A 16,523-nucleotide genomic window follows, 5' to 3' on the forward strand; every position below is an offset into this window, starting at 1 on the left:
TTGGGTCCGTTGTACTTGGATCGCCTCCTGCGACTGCACCGTGCTCTTCTTTGGAAAAGATGTACGAAAGCCCCGTTGCATGGTAGCTCGCCCCGCAGAGCCGGGTGTGCGCGCGGAGCCAGGCGCTCCGGGCCGGGGGGCTCCCCGGCCGCTCGGGGGCGGGGCGGGGCGGGGGGGGCGGTTGTCGGGCGTCCGCGGCCCGGCCTGACAGCTGCGTGAGGGGACCGGACCCACCGCTTCCAGAACTCCGGCTCGGGGCCGCCGCGTGCCCCGCGCGCCAGTGACCGAGGGGAGGCGCGGCGGACGTGGGCGCAAACATGTCCGGAGAGGTGCGCCTGCGGCAGCTGGAGCAGTTCATCCTGGACGGGCCCGCTCAGACCAACGGGCAGTGCTTCAGCGTCGAGACGCTGCTGGACATCCTCATCTGCCTGTACGATGAGTGCAACAACTCTCCGCTCCGAAGGGAGAAGAACATTCTCGAATACCTGGAGTGGGGTGAGTGTGCCTGGCCTAAGTCCGCCCCCGTTTCGTCGGGCATTGGTGGTTTCGTTGTTGCGGGGGGTCGCCGCGAGTGAGCGGCGGGGCTCGGCGATCAGTACGTGGCTGGACATAGATCGTCCATGTGACATGTATGGTAAACGCGTCACGGGCCTGGTACGTAGCTCGAAGTACATGTGCGGGAAGGGAATGGATCCCACTTACCCGAGTTTGTTTGTTTTTTTTTTTTTTTTAAATAGTTTTTGGTAGATGTTGTCCCAAGAGTCAAAACCGCGCTACCCCATTATTGCCTTGATTTAAAGCGGCGTTTGGGAGGAAGGACTTCTGTTTTCAGGTCAACCGTCAGAGATTTTGAGTAATTCCGTGATGAGCAAAGTGGATTATTGCTCACGGTTGCCCCAGCGCATGGCGGAGTAACACACATTCAGTTGAAAGGTGTCGGTTGGGGGAAACGCATTCCTTCCCAGGCTCTGGAAATCGCTCTTGAAATGGGCGGAGAGATGAACATCTCTTCGGTCAACAGGAACTGGAAGGTGGTGGCCCGTGGGTTTTATTTCATCTCCGTGTGGCCCTCGCAGAGGAAACTGCTGCACACGGACTTTCCAGAAATTGTCATGTTTGGAAGACAGCATGACATAATGGTTAAGACATTTTGCGATAGTACTTGGTGGGGAATGTTTGGGAACAGCTCCCACTTGAGGGGTAGAGGTACTGTAAATTTAATTCGGATCTCAGCCGGTTGGACTTTGGTCGTCATTTCCCTCCCCGGAGACGGGATTTGGAGGAAGACCTACCGTAGCCGAGTAGCTCAGCGAGGCGCGCCGACGCTCCATGTGACCTTCAAGCTTGGGGGCTTGGCCTAAGTTCTTCTTCCCGGGTCACGTGCGTGCGAGCGCGTTGAACACCCGGCCCTCTGTTGGGAGAGAGAAACTCCTCACCACCCACACCTGCGCCGAGGGGTGTGGGCCAGGGTCGTACCTGTGGGGTCCTAACAATTTTACTTTGTTGGCAGGTGTTCGCACTACAATGCCTTCCCGAGTAGACCTTTGTTTTCTCGAAGTACAAGTCGAGTGGTGATTATTTCGTTGATTGATTGACTGATTTTTGGTTTGAAATTGATTAAAAATTAGTTTGTCAGGTTGATTGACTGGTTGATTTTTGGTTTGAAATTGATTAAAAATTAGTTTGTCAGGTAAATCACTCCTGGGCCGTAAGATGGCCTATCCATAATAATTGTATTGAACTTGGCCCGGATCAGAAGTTTTCTAGCATCTTCATGTCGTGAGGTGTTGAAAGTGTGTGTGCGTGTGTGTGTGTGTGTTCATACATGTGAATGGGATGGTTTTTACAGGCTCTTAGGCTCATGCTGGGAATGTAAGAATTCGAAACCATCTTTTCTCCTAAGCGTGAGACCATTGTGATTGACTTTGGTACTGGTTTTGTAGGTCTTTTATTTTTATGTGTAGGGTAAACTATTTTATAAAGCATATGTAATTTTCCATTCCCTGTTTCATAAATGTAGAGACTTTTCCTAGTGTTTCTTTTGAAAATTCAAAGAAACGGTTTAGGTACTTCTAGAGTGCCCGTTCTTGGATTATGGTTCCATAGCGACACTCTTGTCAATGATCATGGTTGTCATTTAATATCTGTTCTTTCTCATCTGTGAAATGGTGGGAGATCTCTATGCACCAGTAATAAATATAAATGTACAGTTATAATAAAAGAGAAAATCATATCCTGAATTGCCTTTTGGTTTTTAAGAGTTTACATAGTAGTTTTGTGCAATACGATACTTTGCTGTTTGGCCAGAATAATTTATGTATATCTTTCCACTAAGTATGTTTTCTTGAGCTTTGTTTTTTATATCTCTATAAAAAGAACCCTTGCTTATGCATATTTAATTTAAGCCAAATAAGCCAAAAATCGAATAAATATTTGGCCAAACACATTTTATTTTTATTAATGTATTTTAAGTAATTTCAAACGAGGGATTTTGCACAGTTTAAAGTAGGTTAAGTTTTAGGGGTATCGTTCATATTTTGTCTTTTTAGAAGTCTGATATGACATGACAAAAATATATAGTCTCAACTAAATTCATATTGTATTTCTCAGTAATCGAAAAAAAGAGACTAGAATTTTTAGGGACTTATTTTGTACACTGTGGGGTCAAGCAGTGACTGTTCAGGCATTTGTAAGATAGATAATGAGGTCTTGAAAGTGGGAGTTATCAAACACAGAAGTTTGGGTAAGGACTAAGAAGAAGTTAAGAATGGAAAAGCTGTCAAGAGATGTATCTTCAGTGGTATTGCTATTTTTAAGTTATTTGAGAATTTATGTTAAGAATGCCAGTGTGTTCTCTGCATTTAAGTATTGATATAGGTCAGCTGTTGGGTCTCAGTTGATTACTACCTTTTGGGGAAATGCCCTATTATTATCTAACATTATATAAAAAATAGATCAAGGAAGTTTCCAGATAGCGAAATGACCCCAATAGAATTTCTTAGACATTACTTTTTTGGTCTGTATTGGAAATTTGTAGGGATTGTTTGTTGGGCTTAAATATGATAATTATGATTTGTGTGAAATGGTACAGTTTTTAGTTTGATTTTTTAAAAGATCCAGTATTTGCAACAGTAGAGCAGTAGTCGTTAAATAGTCTGTATTACATGCTGGGTATATTTGTGTTTGGCTGTTTACGTGAATGAATGCGTCATCTAGTTATGCCTTACTTTTATGCTGATGATAGGCTACTGTAAAAAATGGAGTCAGCCAAGATTCTGTCTGTGTGGCTTCATTCCATCAATTTCGCTTTATTCCTGGTTATGGTCCATTTCACTTTTATTATCGGTACAGTTAATGTTTTGTTCGTTACACTATCATGACAAGAAAACTGACAGTTCACTCAGGTACTTTTTTTCGCGGGTGGGTAGGGGACAGCATTCCTTGTTCTTGCTGATGGCTTGAGGGAGGAAGTGTAGACCTAGAGAGGAAGAAGGAATTAAGCCAATGAGCAGTAGAGCAGGGGGATAAGAGTGCCTTCAGGCTATATAGACTGCTTAAATTTAATAATGCGTATTTTCCAGTTATATCCAATAAGGTTAGAAAGACTTGTGTCCTTGTTTTTCAACTGTTGAAATGATAGAGATTTGTGTGTTTGTTTATAAAAAGTAGTTTTGATATCAGCAGAACTCTACAATGATTTACAGTAGAATTGTATGAATAAAAATAACGTTTATATTATAAACATTATAACTTGCTGTCACTGACGACAAGACTGTCTTGTTCACTGAATTGGCTACCTCTCCTTTGAAAAGGGAAATTGGTATTTTAGGGACTTCTTTACCAACTGACTTAAAACACAGATGTCAGATAATATTAATACAAAAGAAGCATGCAAGGCTGTGTGTGGATAACTGTTTTTTGGTGCTTTCTGAATCTTGTACTTGGTAATCTCATTTAAGTTATCCTTAATTTTGTAGGTTATTTAGTATATGCATACTCATACATCTAAATAGTCAATAAGAAACTTATTACCAGAGCACCTCAGCTGGTACTGGGGTTTAAACTGTTCCTTTCATTGGGGTGGTTTTGAAGCTTATTAACATCTTTTCACATGTGGGTCAGTTAGGTGAGGTGATGAGGGCTTGTTAGAAGGATCTGAATCATCTGAAGTTTTTCTAGGTTGCTTTGTTTTTCACTGCAGCTGTAGGTTAGTAGAATTTGTCATACCAAACTATCAAAGTGTTCATGTGATACAGATGATTAAGTTTATTTTAAGTCCTCAGGATTATCATCAATGTCATCAGAAATACAGGTTGGGCACTTGTTTCCTTTATACTTGCCAGTAATTTAGTCTTATTCTAAGAATGACAGTAAGTATAATTTTTTGATCTAATACAATGCTGATACCGTAGGTGATGTCTATTATTTTTCTATTTCTCTTTTTTGTTTCTTTTTTAAATAGAAGTATAATTAACGTCCAGTGTTATATTAGTTTCAGATGTGCAATCCAAGGATTCAGCGATTCTGTACATTACTCAGTGCTCTAGATAAATGTCCCCTTAAGCCCTTTCTCTGTTTCTCCCACCCCCCCATCCATCTCCCCTCTGGCAACCACCAGTTTGTTCTGTGTTTAAGAGTCTGGTTTTGTTTGTTTGTTTGTTTGTTTGTTTGTTTGTGTTTGCCTTTGTTCATTTGTTTTATTTCTTAAATTCCATATATGAGTGAAATCGTATGGTATTGCATCTCTTTTTCAAAAATCTATGTGGCTCCGTGAGTGAGAGTGGGGATGTTAGGATTAACACTTTAAGAATTTTGGGAATTTATTTTTCATATGGAAATGCAAGGCATACCTTAGCATAGCAGCGTAAAAACAAACAGCATAATGTTGGCAGTTTTGTGAAACATTTCCTAATTCCTGGGACTCGGTTAATAGGACAGAGTAAGCCCAGGCTGTTTAGGGTAAAGGAACCAAACTTGGTACAAATTAATACTTTGTTATACTACACTTCACTTTGGCAGTTAATTTCTTTGAAACCTTTTCTCTTTTGGTACACTTAGTGCCAGTATGTTGTGTAGGTAGCTCATTGTGTTCCATCCTATTGTTTTGATAGCTTTTTAAAATCAATTTGCTGAGTCCAGAGAGCATTTAAAAAATTAAACAGACCAGAATAGAGAATATCAAGTACATTGTGTTTAGAAAGAATAAGTATTTTCCTGTCAAACTCTTTGTTTTTCTGTATTTCTACTGTAGATCGGGATCAAAAGAGTTTGAAACTCTAGTGTAGATTGAAGCTAATATATGTTGACTGTTTAACGGCAAAAAGATTGTAGACATAGTTCTTTTTTTTTTCAGAAAGAAAAGTGCACATCATTAAAAAAAAGGGACAGACTGGAGAATTTAATGGAGAGGAGTTTAGAAAGGGACCAGGAACTAGGAAGGAGAGACGGAGAACGGGAGAAAGGACGGACTAGAAAATGAGCGCGGATATAGTGTTTTCCTGGGTTGCTGCTTAAGTCCGAGCTGTGAATGAGTATTTTTAATTTATAAGAACTCAGTGAACGGAGAACTTGACTTTATACTCCTTTGTATTGTCTTTGATGGTTCATTTCCTTTTCCTTTGACATTTTTCCTTTTCTGACTTGGGGTCTTGGATGTTGACTCACTGATTGTCAGAGTTGTGTAAGTGTGGTAAACAGGAGGGATAACCCTATGACCTGTAGACTCTGGTGTTTTTTGGTTCTGTCTTCCCATTACTCCAGATGAACTCTATACTGGATGCAGGTGAGAAGGCTTTGCTAGTTCCATGGATTTTCTGATCCCTTGTTACTCACACGAAACTGCCAGCGGGAGTGATGTAAGGTTTTCGGAAGCTATGGCCAAGAATTGCTCAGCTGCTTTGTCAGTATGTGAATCAGTCCAGAAGTTCTTTACATAAAGACTTTTGTTTTTGAATGATCCGCACTGCACGTATAGGTCATCCCAGATATATGAATGGCTGTCGTTTTTGGCCACTGCCTACAAAACTCCTTTGTACATGAGGGGATTTCTCTTCCCCACTGATACTCATCAGGGCCCCGCGGTAGCGGTAGCTCTTGCGGTCTAGTTGCTCTGAACTCACTTTCTAGTGTCCACTGCCTTTTTCCACTTAGCACACGGGGAATGGCTGGCCCTTTGCTGGCCAGCCCTCCTACCCCGCCTCCTGGCGCTTCTATATCTGCTGCGCGTTAGCTCTCATGGTGACCAGGAGCGGGGCGGGGAGGGTGAAGACCCGCTCCCCCCTTCCTTCTTGCCCCTTGCTTCTTCGTGGTGTAACTCTTTTCTGTTTGGGAATTAGGGCTTCTGCAGTCTAGCCCCATCCCTACTTTCAACAGGTGCTTTGGAAATCCAGGGGATATTAATAGGTGCTTTGTGGCTGGAGAGGGGAGGCAGATGTTTATGTGACTAAATAAATTTGGGAAACTATTTTAAACAAAAGTAAACATCAAGAGTAGTGCCAGTTACTCTAGAATTTATATATGATGAGAATATTTATATATTATATATGATGAGAATATATATATATGATGAGAGAATCATCATTTTTAAAAAAAAATTTCTAATGTTTTATTTATTTTTGAGAGACAGAGACAGCATGAATAGGGGGAGGGGCAGAGAGAGAGGGAGACATAGAATCCAAAGCAGGCTCCAGGCTCTGCACTGTCAGCGCAGAGCCTGATGCGGGGCTCGAACTCAGGAACTGCGAGATCATGACCTGAGCTGAAGTCGGATGCTTAACTGACTGGGCCACCCAGGCGCCCCTCGTCTTTTTTTTTTTTTTTTTTTTAAACCATACCTGGATGATGTATGACAACAAGTATTCCATGGAACACCCTTTGAGAAACACTCTTTTATTACGAGGTCATGGTGTTTCTTGTATCAGGGTTAGAAGGAGATGATTTTGGGAAACTTTGGGTTTGAGGAAGAATCATAATTTGAGTAAGTTGTATCTTAGTGGTTGTGGACTTTTAATGGTCTTCTGTGTGATAGTCATGTGAACTGAGAGATAAACTTGATCATGTGGACTAGCACAAGAGCGATGCCGATGAACTATTACATCTAGGAGAAGCATCCTAGAAAGTAGAGTGAAATTAGATGTAAAATAGTGAACCAGTACGATCAACCCCTACAGTCCTTGAAATTACTGAGAAGAATAATTATGACCTTTTCTTGCTCTAATTAAACTTGCTTTTCAGGGAGTCAGAGTGGCTCAGGTTGAGCGTCTGGCTCTTGATTTCGGCTCAGGTCATGATCCCGGGGTTGTGGGATTGAGCCCTGCGTTGGGCTCTGTGCTGAGAGTGGAGCCTGCTTAGGATTCTTTCTCTGTCTCTCTCTGCCCCTCTCCCCCGCTTGTGCTTTCTCTCTCTCTTGAAAAAAAATAAAATAAGTAAATAAACTTGCTTTTCAAGTATAGGGAATCACTATAAATACAGAAATTCTCACTTTATCTTTTGTAGCTTTCGTTACTGTAATTGTTAACGTGTTGCGAAAATATTTATCTGAAACAGTTTGATTCATTACTTTGTGATATTTAAGAGGAAAAGGTCAAGGACTTACTATTTTAGAATTCGTTGTAGTACTGAGTATTGTTTTTTCTAAGGTTACAATGTTTTAACTAAGCTATTGGTTTCAGACTTTTGGACCAGTGTGGAATTTCACAACTCGCTATAACATTGTATATGCGAAGCTATGGATTTCAAGTGCCAGCACCTATTTATACGTAGCGTAAAGAAACCAGAAAATACAATTCTTTTATTGAAGAGAAAAACATGCATACAGGCATACCTTGGAGATATTGTGGGTTTGGTTCCAGACCACCACAATAAAGCAAATACTGTAATAAATGATTCAATTGAATTTTTTGGTTTCCCAGTGCATATAAAGGTTAGGTTTATTTACTAAGTGTGCAATAGCATTATGTCTAAAAAAAATGGACATACTTTAAATAAAAAATACTTTATTGCTAAAAAACGGTAACCATCTGAGCTTCCAGTGAGTCGTGATCTTGTTGCTGGAGGGTCTTGCCTCCCTGTTGGCGGCTGCTGACTGGTCAGGGTGGTGGGGCTGAAGGTTGGGGTTGGGGCAGTTTCTGAAAATAAGACAAGTTGGCCTCATCGATCGACTCTTGCCTTCATGAGCGAATTCTCTGGAACACGCGACGCGGCCTGATCGCATCTGACCCCTGGCGGAACTTCTTTCGGGACTGGAGTCCTGCCTCAGACCCTGCCGCTGCCTTATCGGCTCAGCTGATGTCCTGTTCCGAATCCTCCGTTGTCATTTCAACGGTCTGCCCAGCGTCTTCACCGGGAGGACCTTCCACCTCCAGAAACCATGTGCGCATCCGGTCAGGTTTGACTAGGAGATCGCAGGCCTTCGGTCCCGTCTGCAGCCCCCACTTCTGACCCCGGTTCCCTTGCTGTTTCCACCACAGCTGCAGGGGCTCCCTCCCCTGACGTCTTGAAGGGGCATCTTGAGGGCTGGAACCAACTTCTTCCAAACCCCTGTGAATGCTGGTACTTTGATTTCTTCCCACAGATCACAAATGTTCCTAGTGGCATCTAGAATAGATGAAATAGAAAGGTGAATCCTTTCCAGAAGGTGTTTGATTTACTCTGCCCAGATCCATCAGAGGAATCACTATCTGTGGCCGCTGTAGCCTAATGAAACGTATTTCTTCTGTAATAAGACCTCAATGTTAAGATTACTTCATGATCTGTGGGCTGCAGAATGGATGTCGTGTTAACAGTCATGAAATCAACGTGAATCTCATCGTCTGTCTCCATCAGAGCTCTTGGGTCCCCAGTGCTGTCAATGAGCAGTCGTGTTTTAAAAGCAATCTTTTTTCTGAGCAGTAGGTCTCCCCAGTGGGCTTAAAATATTCAGTAAGCCAGGGGCACCTGGGTGGCTCAGTCGGTAAAGTGTTCGACTTGGGCTCAGGTCATGATGTCACAGTCTGTGAGTTCGAGCCCCGCGTCGGGCTCTGTGCTGACAGCTCAGAGCCTGGAGCCTACTTCGGATTCTGTGTCTCCCTTTCTCTCTGCCCCTCCCCTGCTCACACTCTGTGTATCTCTCTCTCTCAAAAATAAATAAACTTAGAAAAAATTTTTTTTAATTAAAAAAATAATTCAATAAACCATGCTGTAAACAGATGTGCTGTGATCCCAGGCCTTGTTCCGTTTCTGGAGCACAGGCAGAATAGATGTAGCATAGTTCATAAGGGCCCTGGGATTTTTGGAATGCCACATGGACGTAGGGTTCAAGTTAAAGTCCTCACCAGCTGCATTAGCCCCTCACAAGAGAGTCAGCCTGTCCTTTGAGGCTTTGAAGCCAGGCACGGACTCCTCTCCAGCCATGAAAGTCCTAGATGGCGTCTTCCAATGTGAGGCTGTTCTGTCTACACTGAGACCTGTTGTTGAGTGTAGCCCCCTCATTAATTCTCTCGGCTGGACCTTCTGGAGAACTTGGTGCAGCTTCTCCATCGGACTTGCTTCCTCACCTTGTACTTTTACGGAGACGGCTTCTTCCCTTCAACCTCGTGACCCAGCCTCTGCCAGCTCAGACTTCTCTTCTGCGGCTTCCTCCCCTCTCTGAGCCTTCACAGACTTGAAGGGAGCCAGGGCCCTGCTCTGGGTCAGGCTGTGGCTTAAGGGAATGTCGTGGCTGTTGGCTCTTCCGTCCGGACCACGGACGCTTTGTCCACGTCGGCGGTACGGCTGTTTTGCTCTCTTGCCATTCGTGTGTGCACTGGCGTAGCACATTTCATTTATTTCGAGAACTTTTTCTTTGTGTTTATGAGTTAGCTGTTGGGTGCACGCAGCCTGGCTTTCCGCCTGTCTTGGCTTTCAGCATGCCTTCTTCACTGAGCTTGATCATTTCTGGTCACCTTGTAGAGTGAAAGACGTGCGACTCTTCCTGTCACTTGAACGCTTAGAGGCCATTGCAGGTTGTTAATTGGCCTAATTTCAGCCTTGGTGCGTCTCAGGGAACAGGGAGGCCCGGGGTGAGGGGCAGAGATGGGGACACAGTGGGTCCGTGGGAGCACAGAGTTTATTGGTCAAGTTCTCCGTGTTCTGTGGGCGTGGTTCGCAGCGCCCCTAAGCAGTTACAGCAGTAACATGACAGATGAGCGGTCACCGGATCGCCATAACAAATAGAACAGTACTGAGAAGTTTGAAATATTGCAAGAATTACCAAAACGTGCCCTAGACGTGAAGTGAGCAAATGCTGTGGGAACAGTGGTGCAGCTTGATGTGAAGCTGCCATTTACTTTGTTTGTAAAAACAAAACAAAACAAAACAAAACAATATCAACAAAGCACAATAAAGTAGTAAATCATCAGAAGGTCAGTGGTAGCCTCATGCTGTGTCACAATGCCCGTGGTGGCTCACCTCTCATCTCCTCATCACAGGCATTGTGTCCTCTCATGTTGTCACAGGAAGGGTGAGCGCAGCACAGGGAGGTATTTTGAGAGGCCACATTCACATAACTTTTATTGTAGTGTACTTTTGTAATTGTTACTTTTTTTACAGTTTCTTTAAACTTTATTTTGAGAGAGAGCGCACGAGCAGGGGAGGGGCAGAGATCCCCGAGCAGGCTCTGCATTGTCAGCGCGGAGCCTGATGCGGGGCTCGAACTCACCACCCATGAGATCGTGACCTGAGCCAAAACCGAGAGCCGGACGCTCAACTGACTGAACCACCCAGGCGCCCCTATGATTGTTATGTTTTATTATTAGTTATTGTTAATCTCTTACTGTGCCTAAAATTTAGATTAAACTTTATCATAGGTATGGACGTATAGGAAAAAATACAACGTATGCAGGGTTCAGTACTGTCCTCAGTGTCCACTGGGGTTCTTGGAACGTACACCCCAAGGATAAGGGCCAACTACTGGAATCGCTGTTTTTCCCATAAACTCCTCTGGATATCGGGGTGGCAGATAATAAGACTAGAGGATAATTGAATTTGATTATTTAAAGACGAGTAGCTTATAGGGGGAGAAATTAATTAGCTTTTTGTCCCCCTCTGATCTACATTTATTTTTCCTTCCTTCCCCATCAACACTTCCTCTCTCCCCCAATCTAATTATGCCTGAAAGCACTGCCCATATAGATGAAAACGGTCTTCTAAGAATACACGCGAATGAGTTCAGTCACGTGTGGTCATTTATGTTTTGGTTTTATTTCAAATTGTTTAAACATCACCGTAGGCTTAATCAGTGAACCCCCCCCCCCCCACCTATTCTCTTTGCTCGATTCGTAGTGATCAAGCTTAATTAAATTTTCTTAGAGTTTCCATGGTGAAGATCTGCAACCTGAAGTGTTCCTGGTCTACACCAGCATCCTGGTAAAGAGCGTGGGCTTTCCATCCAGACTGACTCCTTGGATTCCTGGCTGGCTGGTCTCAGCCAGCTGCGTAGCCTAAGTCTGTTCTATCCTCTGTGAAAAAACAGACACAATAGTAAGAGCTTATTTTGCCAAAAGGTTGAAAGTTGGTCTAGGTTTATTCCTTTTCTGGTGATTTATATTTTCTTGTTTTTTGTTTTTTTCCGGTTTTTTGTTTTCGAAGTTTCTGTCTAGCATTATGATAAAGTTAGAACTAAAATGCTATTTTTTTTTTTTTTTTTTTTTTGTATTTTGTATGGAGATGTCTTTCCTTCCTTATGTGACTATGCAGACAGCATCTTACTCCTTTTTGGACAAGGTATTTTGCATTGGAACATCTTGTTATTAGCTGAACTGTTTTTCACCAAATATCAAGCCACTATCCATCCTTTGTATCACCAACAGCACATATTACTAAGTGGCCAGTTACGTTTTATTTTCATATTTATACAGCTCCAATCTGCAAATGAGTGGTAGCGTTTTGGACCTCGAGTCAGAAGATTAAAATAACCGTGAGAGGTCATTGATGCGTTGCTCACTTAAGACTGTGGACTAAAGACTATGCAGCACCCACAAGTACATGCTGTGGTCTAACAGGGAATATGAAGAAAAGAACAGCGAACACGATGGTTTCCTAAAGGGTGTTTCAAGGGATGTAAATGATTATTCTGAAGATTAAGAGTTCAGTGAATATGGCAGTAGTTTTATTGTATCTTTGGATATGACAAAACACATCAGAGTAAAAGTTTTTAAAAGTTCTGCAATCCAGGGGCACCCGAGCGGCTCAGTCGGTTGACGGTTCGACTTCGGCTCAGGGCGTGATCTCGCTGTTTGTGAGTTCGAGCCCCGCATCGGGCTTTCTGTCAGCCTGTCAGCATGGAGCCTGCTTCAGATCCTTTATCCCCCTCTCTCTGCCCCTTCCCCACTTGCACACTCTGTCAAAAATAAATAAACGTTAAAAAAGAACTTAAAAAAAAAGCTCTGCCGTACAGAACCCCTTTTAACTTTGTTTTACCTAGAATTTGCCTAAGTCATTTGTCTTTGGAGCCCTTTTTATGAGGGACGTTGGCAGAGTTTGGGAAATGGCTGGTGGACGCTAAGAATCCACAGGCAGCGGCAGAGCCTTTCAACTGGTTTTGTGACACAGGGTGTTTGTTAAATTCTTTATCACATAGGTTTTGAATATCGTCGCAATTTACATCAAACTCCAGAGGTGGAGAATTGAAGGACTTGCCTTTATCCTTTCCCTGCTTAACATTTTTCAGCACTTCATTTGCATCCCCTAGAAGCCAGCCTGACAGCGGTTCTTAGGTTAGCGGGGAGTTCTGCATGGGGTGGATATGTGTTTACAAAGGACAGTAAGACTTGATATGTGCCTTTGACTTTATATGTGTAGTTCCTGGTTTGCAAAGGTGCTCCTGCTTAACCTAGTAATTTTTTTTTTTTTTTTTTTCAGTAGAGCTTGATCATTTTTTGATCCAGTTAGCTCTCTAACCATTGCATTGGAACAGAATTTGAGATATTGTCATGGCTGTGAAATAGAACAAGTGTAGTTAGATTTTATGAGGGTTTTGTAAAAGCAGTGTAATTGTTCTGGTACAACCAGAGTCCCATTCTTTAATATCTGGTTTACTGGGAGTGGCTTCAAGTTGACTCTGATATTATCATTATTATTTTTTAAGATTTTATTTTGAAGTAGTTTCCGCACCTAACGTGGGACTCGAACTTACAACCCCAAGATCAAGAGTCTCACGCTGTTCTGACTGAGCCAGCCAGACGCCCCGACCCTGATATTATTAAAAGCAGTCAAGCATTTACTTCTGTCCTAAGATTTAAAAAATGCTTGTATAAAAAGATTAGGAAAAGCTTGCAGTAGCTAATGCCCCGTTTTAAGGTTGTACTGCTAGCTAAGTATGGCCTTGCCCTGACCAAAAATTATAACTAAGAAGCATTTAAAAACAGACTAACAGCTCAGGTATGTAGTCAGGCTGACATACTGGTATGATATCATAAAGCTTTTCTGTGCTCTGTACTTACCAAGATTTTCCTAGAGTTTTTGGTGAAAAACCACAGTAGTATTTGCAAGTCTAGTGTGATTTCTATTTCTGCCTTTTTGCTGCATGCCTTTGTAACGTCATTCCATTTCTGACAGATGCATGCTAGGGTGACAGTTTTCTCCAGGAGTCCTTGCCGTGTTACATCTCATGAGGTTGTGGTTAAGTGTGTTGATTTTGTTTCTTTTGTCTGTGTTCCCGTGGTAATCTCAAGTACGGGTTCCCCTGGTGTTATTCAGCCTGTGTATCTGGCTCTGTTGACATGTCTGTGTCAAGCGGGCGTAAATGGATTGCATTCCTGGATCTTACCTCGCTAATGATGCTCTTATTTCTACATTAAATGCTAAATGATCTGTGACCTCATTATTACGTGTGTCCCTCACCTAAAAATATGGTGAATCCTACCCAGGGCCTTTGTTTAATAGACGGATTTTTATTTTTATTTATTTATTTTTTATTTTTATTTTTTAATATGAAATTTATTGTCTCATTGGCTTCCATACAACACCCAGTGCTCATCCGAGCAGGTGCCCTCCTCAATGCCCATCACCCACCCTCCCTGCCCTCCAACCCCCCATCAACCCTCAGTTTATTCTCAGGTTATAAGAGTCTCTTATGGTTTGCCTCCTTTCCTCTCTGTAACTTTTTTTTTTTTCTTCCCCTCCCCCATGGTCTTCTGTTAAGTTGCTCAGGATCCACATAAGAGTGAAAACATATGGTATCTGTCTTTCTCTGTATGACTTATTTCACTTAGCATAACACTTTCCACATCCATCCACGTTGCTACAAAAGGCCACATTTCATTCTTTCTCATTGTCAAATAGTATTCCATTGTATATATAAACCACAACTTCTTTATCCATTCATCGGTTGATGGACACTTAGGCTCTTTCCATAATTTGGCTATTGTTGAGAGTGCCGCTATAAACATTGGGGTACAAGTGCCCCTATGCATCAGCACTCCTGTATCCCTTGGGTAAATTCCTAGCAGTGCTATTGCTGGGTCATAGGGTAGATCTATCTCTAATTTTTTGAGGAACCACCACACTGTTTTCCAGAGTGGTTGTACCAGTTTGCATTCCCACCAGCAGTGGAAGAGGGTTCCCGTTTCTCCACATCCTCTCCAGCATCTGTAGTCTCCTGATTTGTTCATTTTAGCCACTCTGACTGGCGTGAGGTGAATAGACAGAGTTTTAAAAAAACACAACCTGATTCTTTGATCATATCAACATCCTGCTTGATGTCCTACAATGAGTACTGATAGTTTTTAGAATGATATTTAAACTCCTTACCATCGCATATGGAAGTTTAAATGATACAATCCTTGTCTGTTTTCCTCATCTTTTTCTTCACTTAAAAAAATAATTAAGTTTGAAACAATGTCAGACATTGCAAATAAAGTACAGTGTCTTTTCCTCTGAACCATTTGAGAGTAAGTTGCGTATTCATTTCCTGTATCATCCCCAAATATTTTTGTGTGTATTTTCAATATTTTCTTGCATAAATGTGATGCAGCTATTAAAATCAAGGAACTGACACTGATGTATTACTGTCATCTGATCTTTAGACCTCTTTCAGGTTTTGTCAGTTGTGCTGATAATAGTTTTATAGCAAAAGTTCAGAGTCACATGTTCCATTTGGATGTCACGTCTTTTAGTATTCATTCGGTTTGGATTACGTCTTCAGATTTCCCTAAACTTTCTAGACTGAGCCTTTTAAATTTTTTTTTTAATGTTTATTTATTTTTGAGACAGAGACAGAGCATGAATGGCAGAGGGGCAGAGAGAGAGGGAGACACAGAATCCGAAGCAGGTTCCAAGCCCCGAGCTGTCAGCGCAGAGCCCAACGCAGGGCTCGAACTCGTGAACCGCGAGATCGTGACCTGAGCCGAAGTCGGTTGTTTAACCGACTGAGCCACCCAGATGCCCCTTGACTGAGCCTTTTGACGATTACTGGCCAGTTATTTCTCAGCATTCGTGATAACTCTAAATTTGGGTTTGTTTCTTCATGATAATACATCTCTGGCAGGAATGTCCCAGAAGTGCTCACATGCAGCCCTTTTATGTGGACATCCTTTTCATCTAGTTCAGCCTTCAGCACCCTACTCTGGTCCACCATGATTTCACCCATGCCTACTTTGATCTGTGTGTATCTAATTTTGTTTAGATTTATTTCCCATTCTCATCTTTAAAAAATTTTAAAAAATCTTTTCAAAATTTATATATAGTGCAATTTACCCTTTTTGGTATACATTCTGTGAGTTTTGACCAACGTCAAGATGCAGAATAGATCCATCATCCCCCCACGTTCTCTCGTGTTGCCCTTTTGTACCACACTCACCTTTTGCTCCAGTGGTAATGAAATGTTGACTATTCCATGACTTTTCACTCATTGGTTAATTTGTTTGGAAACTCATCCTCTGTGCCACCCTCCCTCCCCCCCGCCCCCCGCCAGCCCTGCCTGTCCTAGTACACATGGCACACAGTAGGCGTTTGGTAATGTTGGTTGAATGAATTAATGCCATTATACTTGCTTTAGACAAGGCTGAAAGCAGTAGATTTGATCTCGAAGCATTGCATGGAAATCATTTATTTTGTATGTCAGGGACTTTCCTCATTGATTTATCCTGTTTTATTTCAGAAGTGATTTCTCATGAGTAGTGGTTCACAAACCCCTCCCTTAGCAGTCGACAGTCTGTACACAAGTGTTTTGTGGGGTGAAGGGAAGGAGAGGGTGCTACTGCTTACATTTAAAAAAAAATTTTTTTTTAACGTTTTATTTATTCTTGAGAGAGAGACAGAGCATGAGCGGGGGAGGAGCAGAGCAAACCAGGGACACAGAATCCCAAGCAGGCTCCAGGCTCTGAGCCGTCAGCACAGAGCCCGATGCAGGGCTCAGGCTCACAGACCGTGAGATCATGACCTGAGCTGAAGTCGCACGCTCGACCGACTGAGCCACCCGGGCGCCCCAAGGGTGCTACTGTTTAAAGGAATAAGATAAAATCGAATAATGTTTAACTTGTCAAGTTAAAATTTTCTTACTTAAAGTA

General features: G+C 42.5%; 1 protein-coding gene across 1 annotated transcript in view; it reads left to right on the forward strand.

Annotated features, from left to right (window-relative positions):
* Nucleotides 1–310: 310 nt before the first annotated feature.
* The window catches only part of CDC42BPA (CDC42 binding protein kinase alpha), a 316,152-nt gene continuing 299,939 nt past the window's right edge, over nt 311–16,523 (forward strand). The window contains 1 exon segment of the mRNA XM_053909423.1: nt 311–495. Within this exon segment, the coding sequence (XP_053765398.1) occupies nt 318–495 (178 nt within the window). The 5' untranslated portion in view covers nt 311–317.

This window comes from Panthera pardus, unplaced genomic scaffold (assembly GCF_024362965.1).
Source record: "Panthera pardus isolate Hobbes unplaced genomic scaffold, ASM2436296v1 HiC_scaffold_21, whole genome shotgun sequence".
NCBI lineage: Eukaryota > Metazoa > Chordata > Mammalia > Carnivora > Felidae > Panthera > Panthera pardus.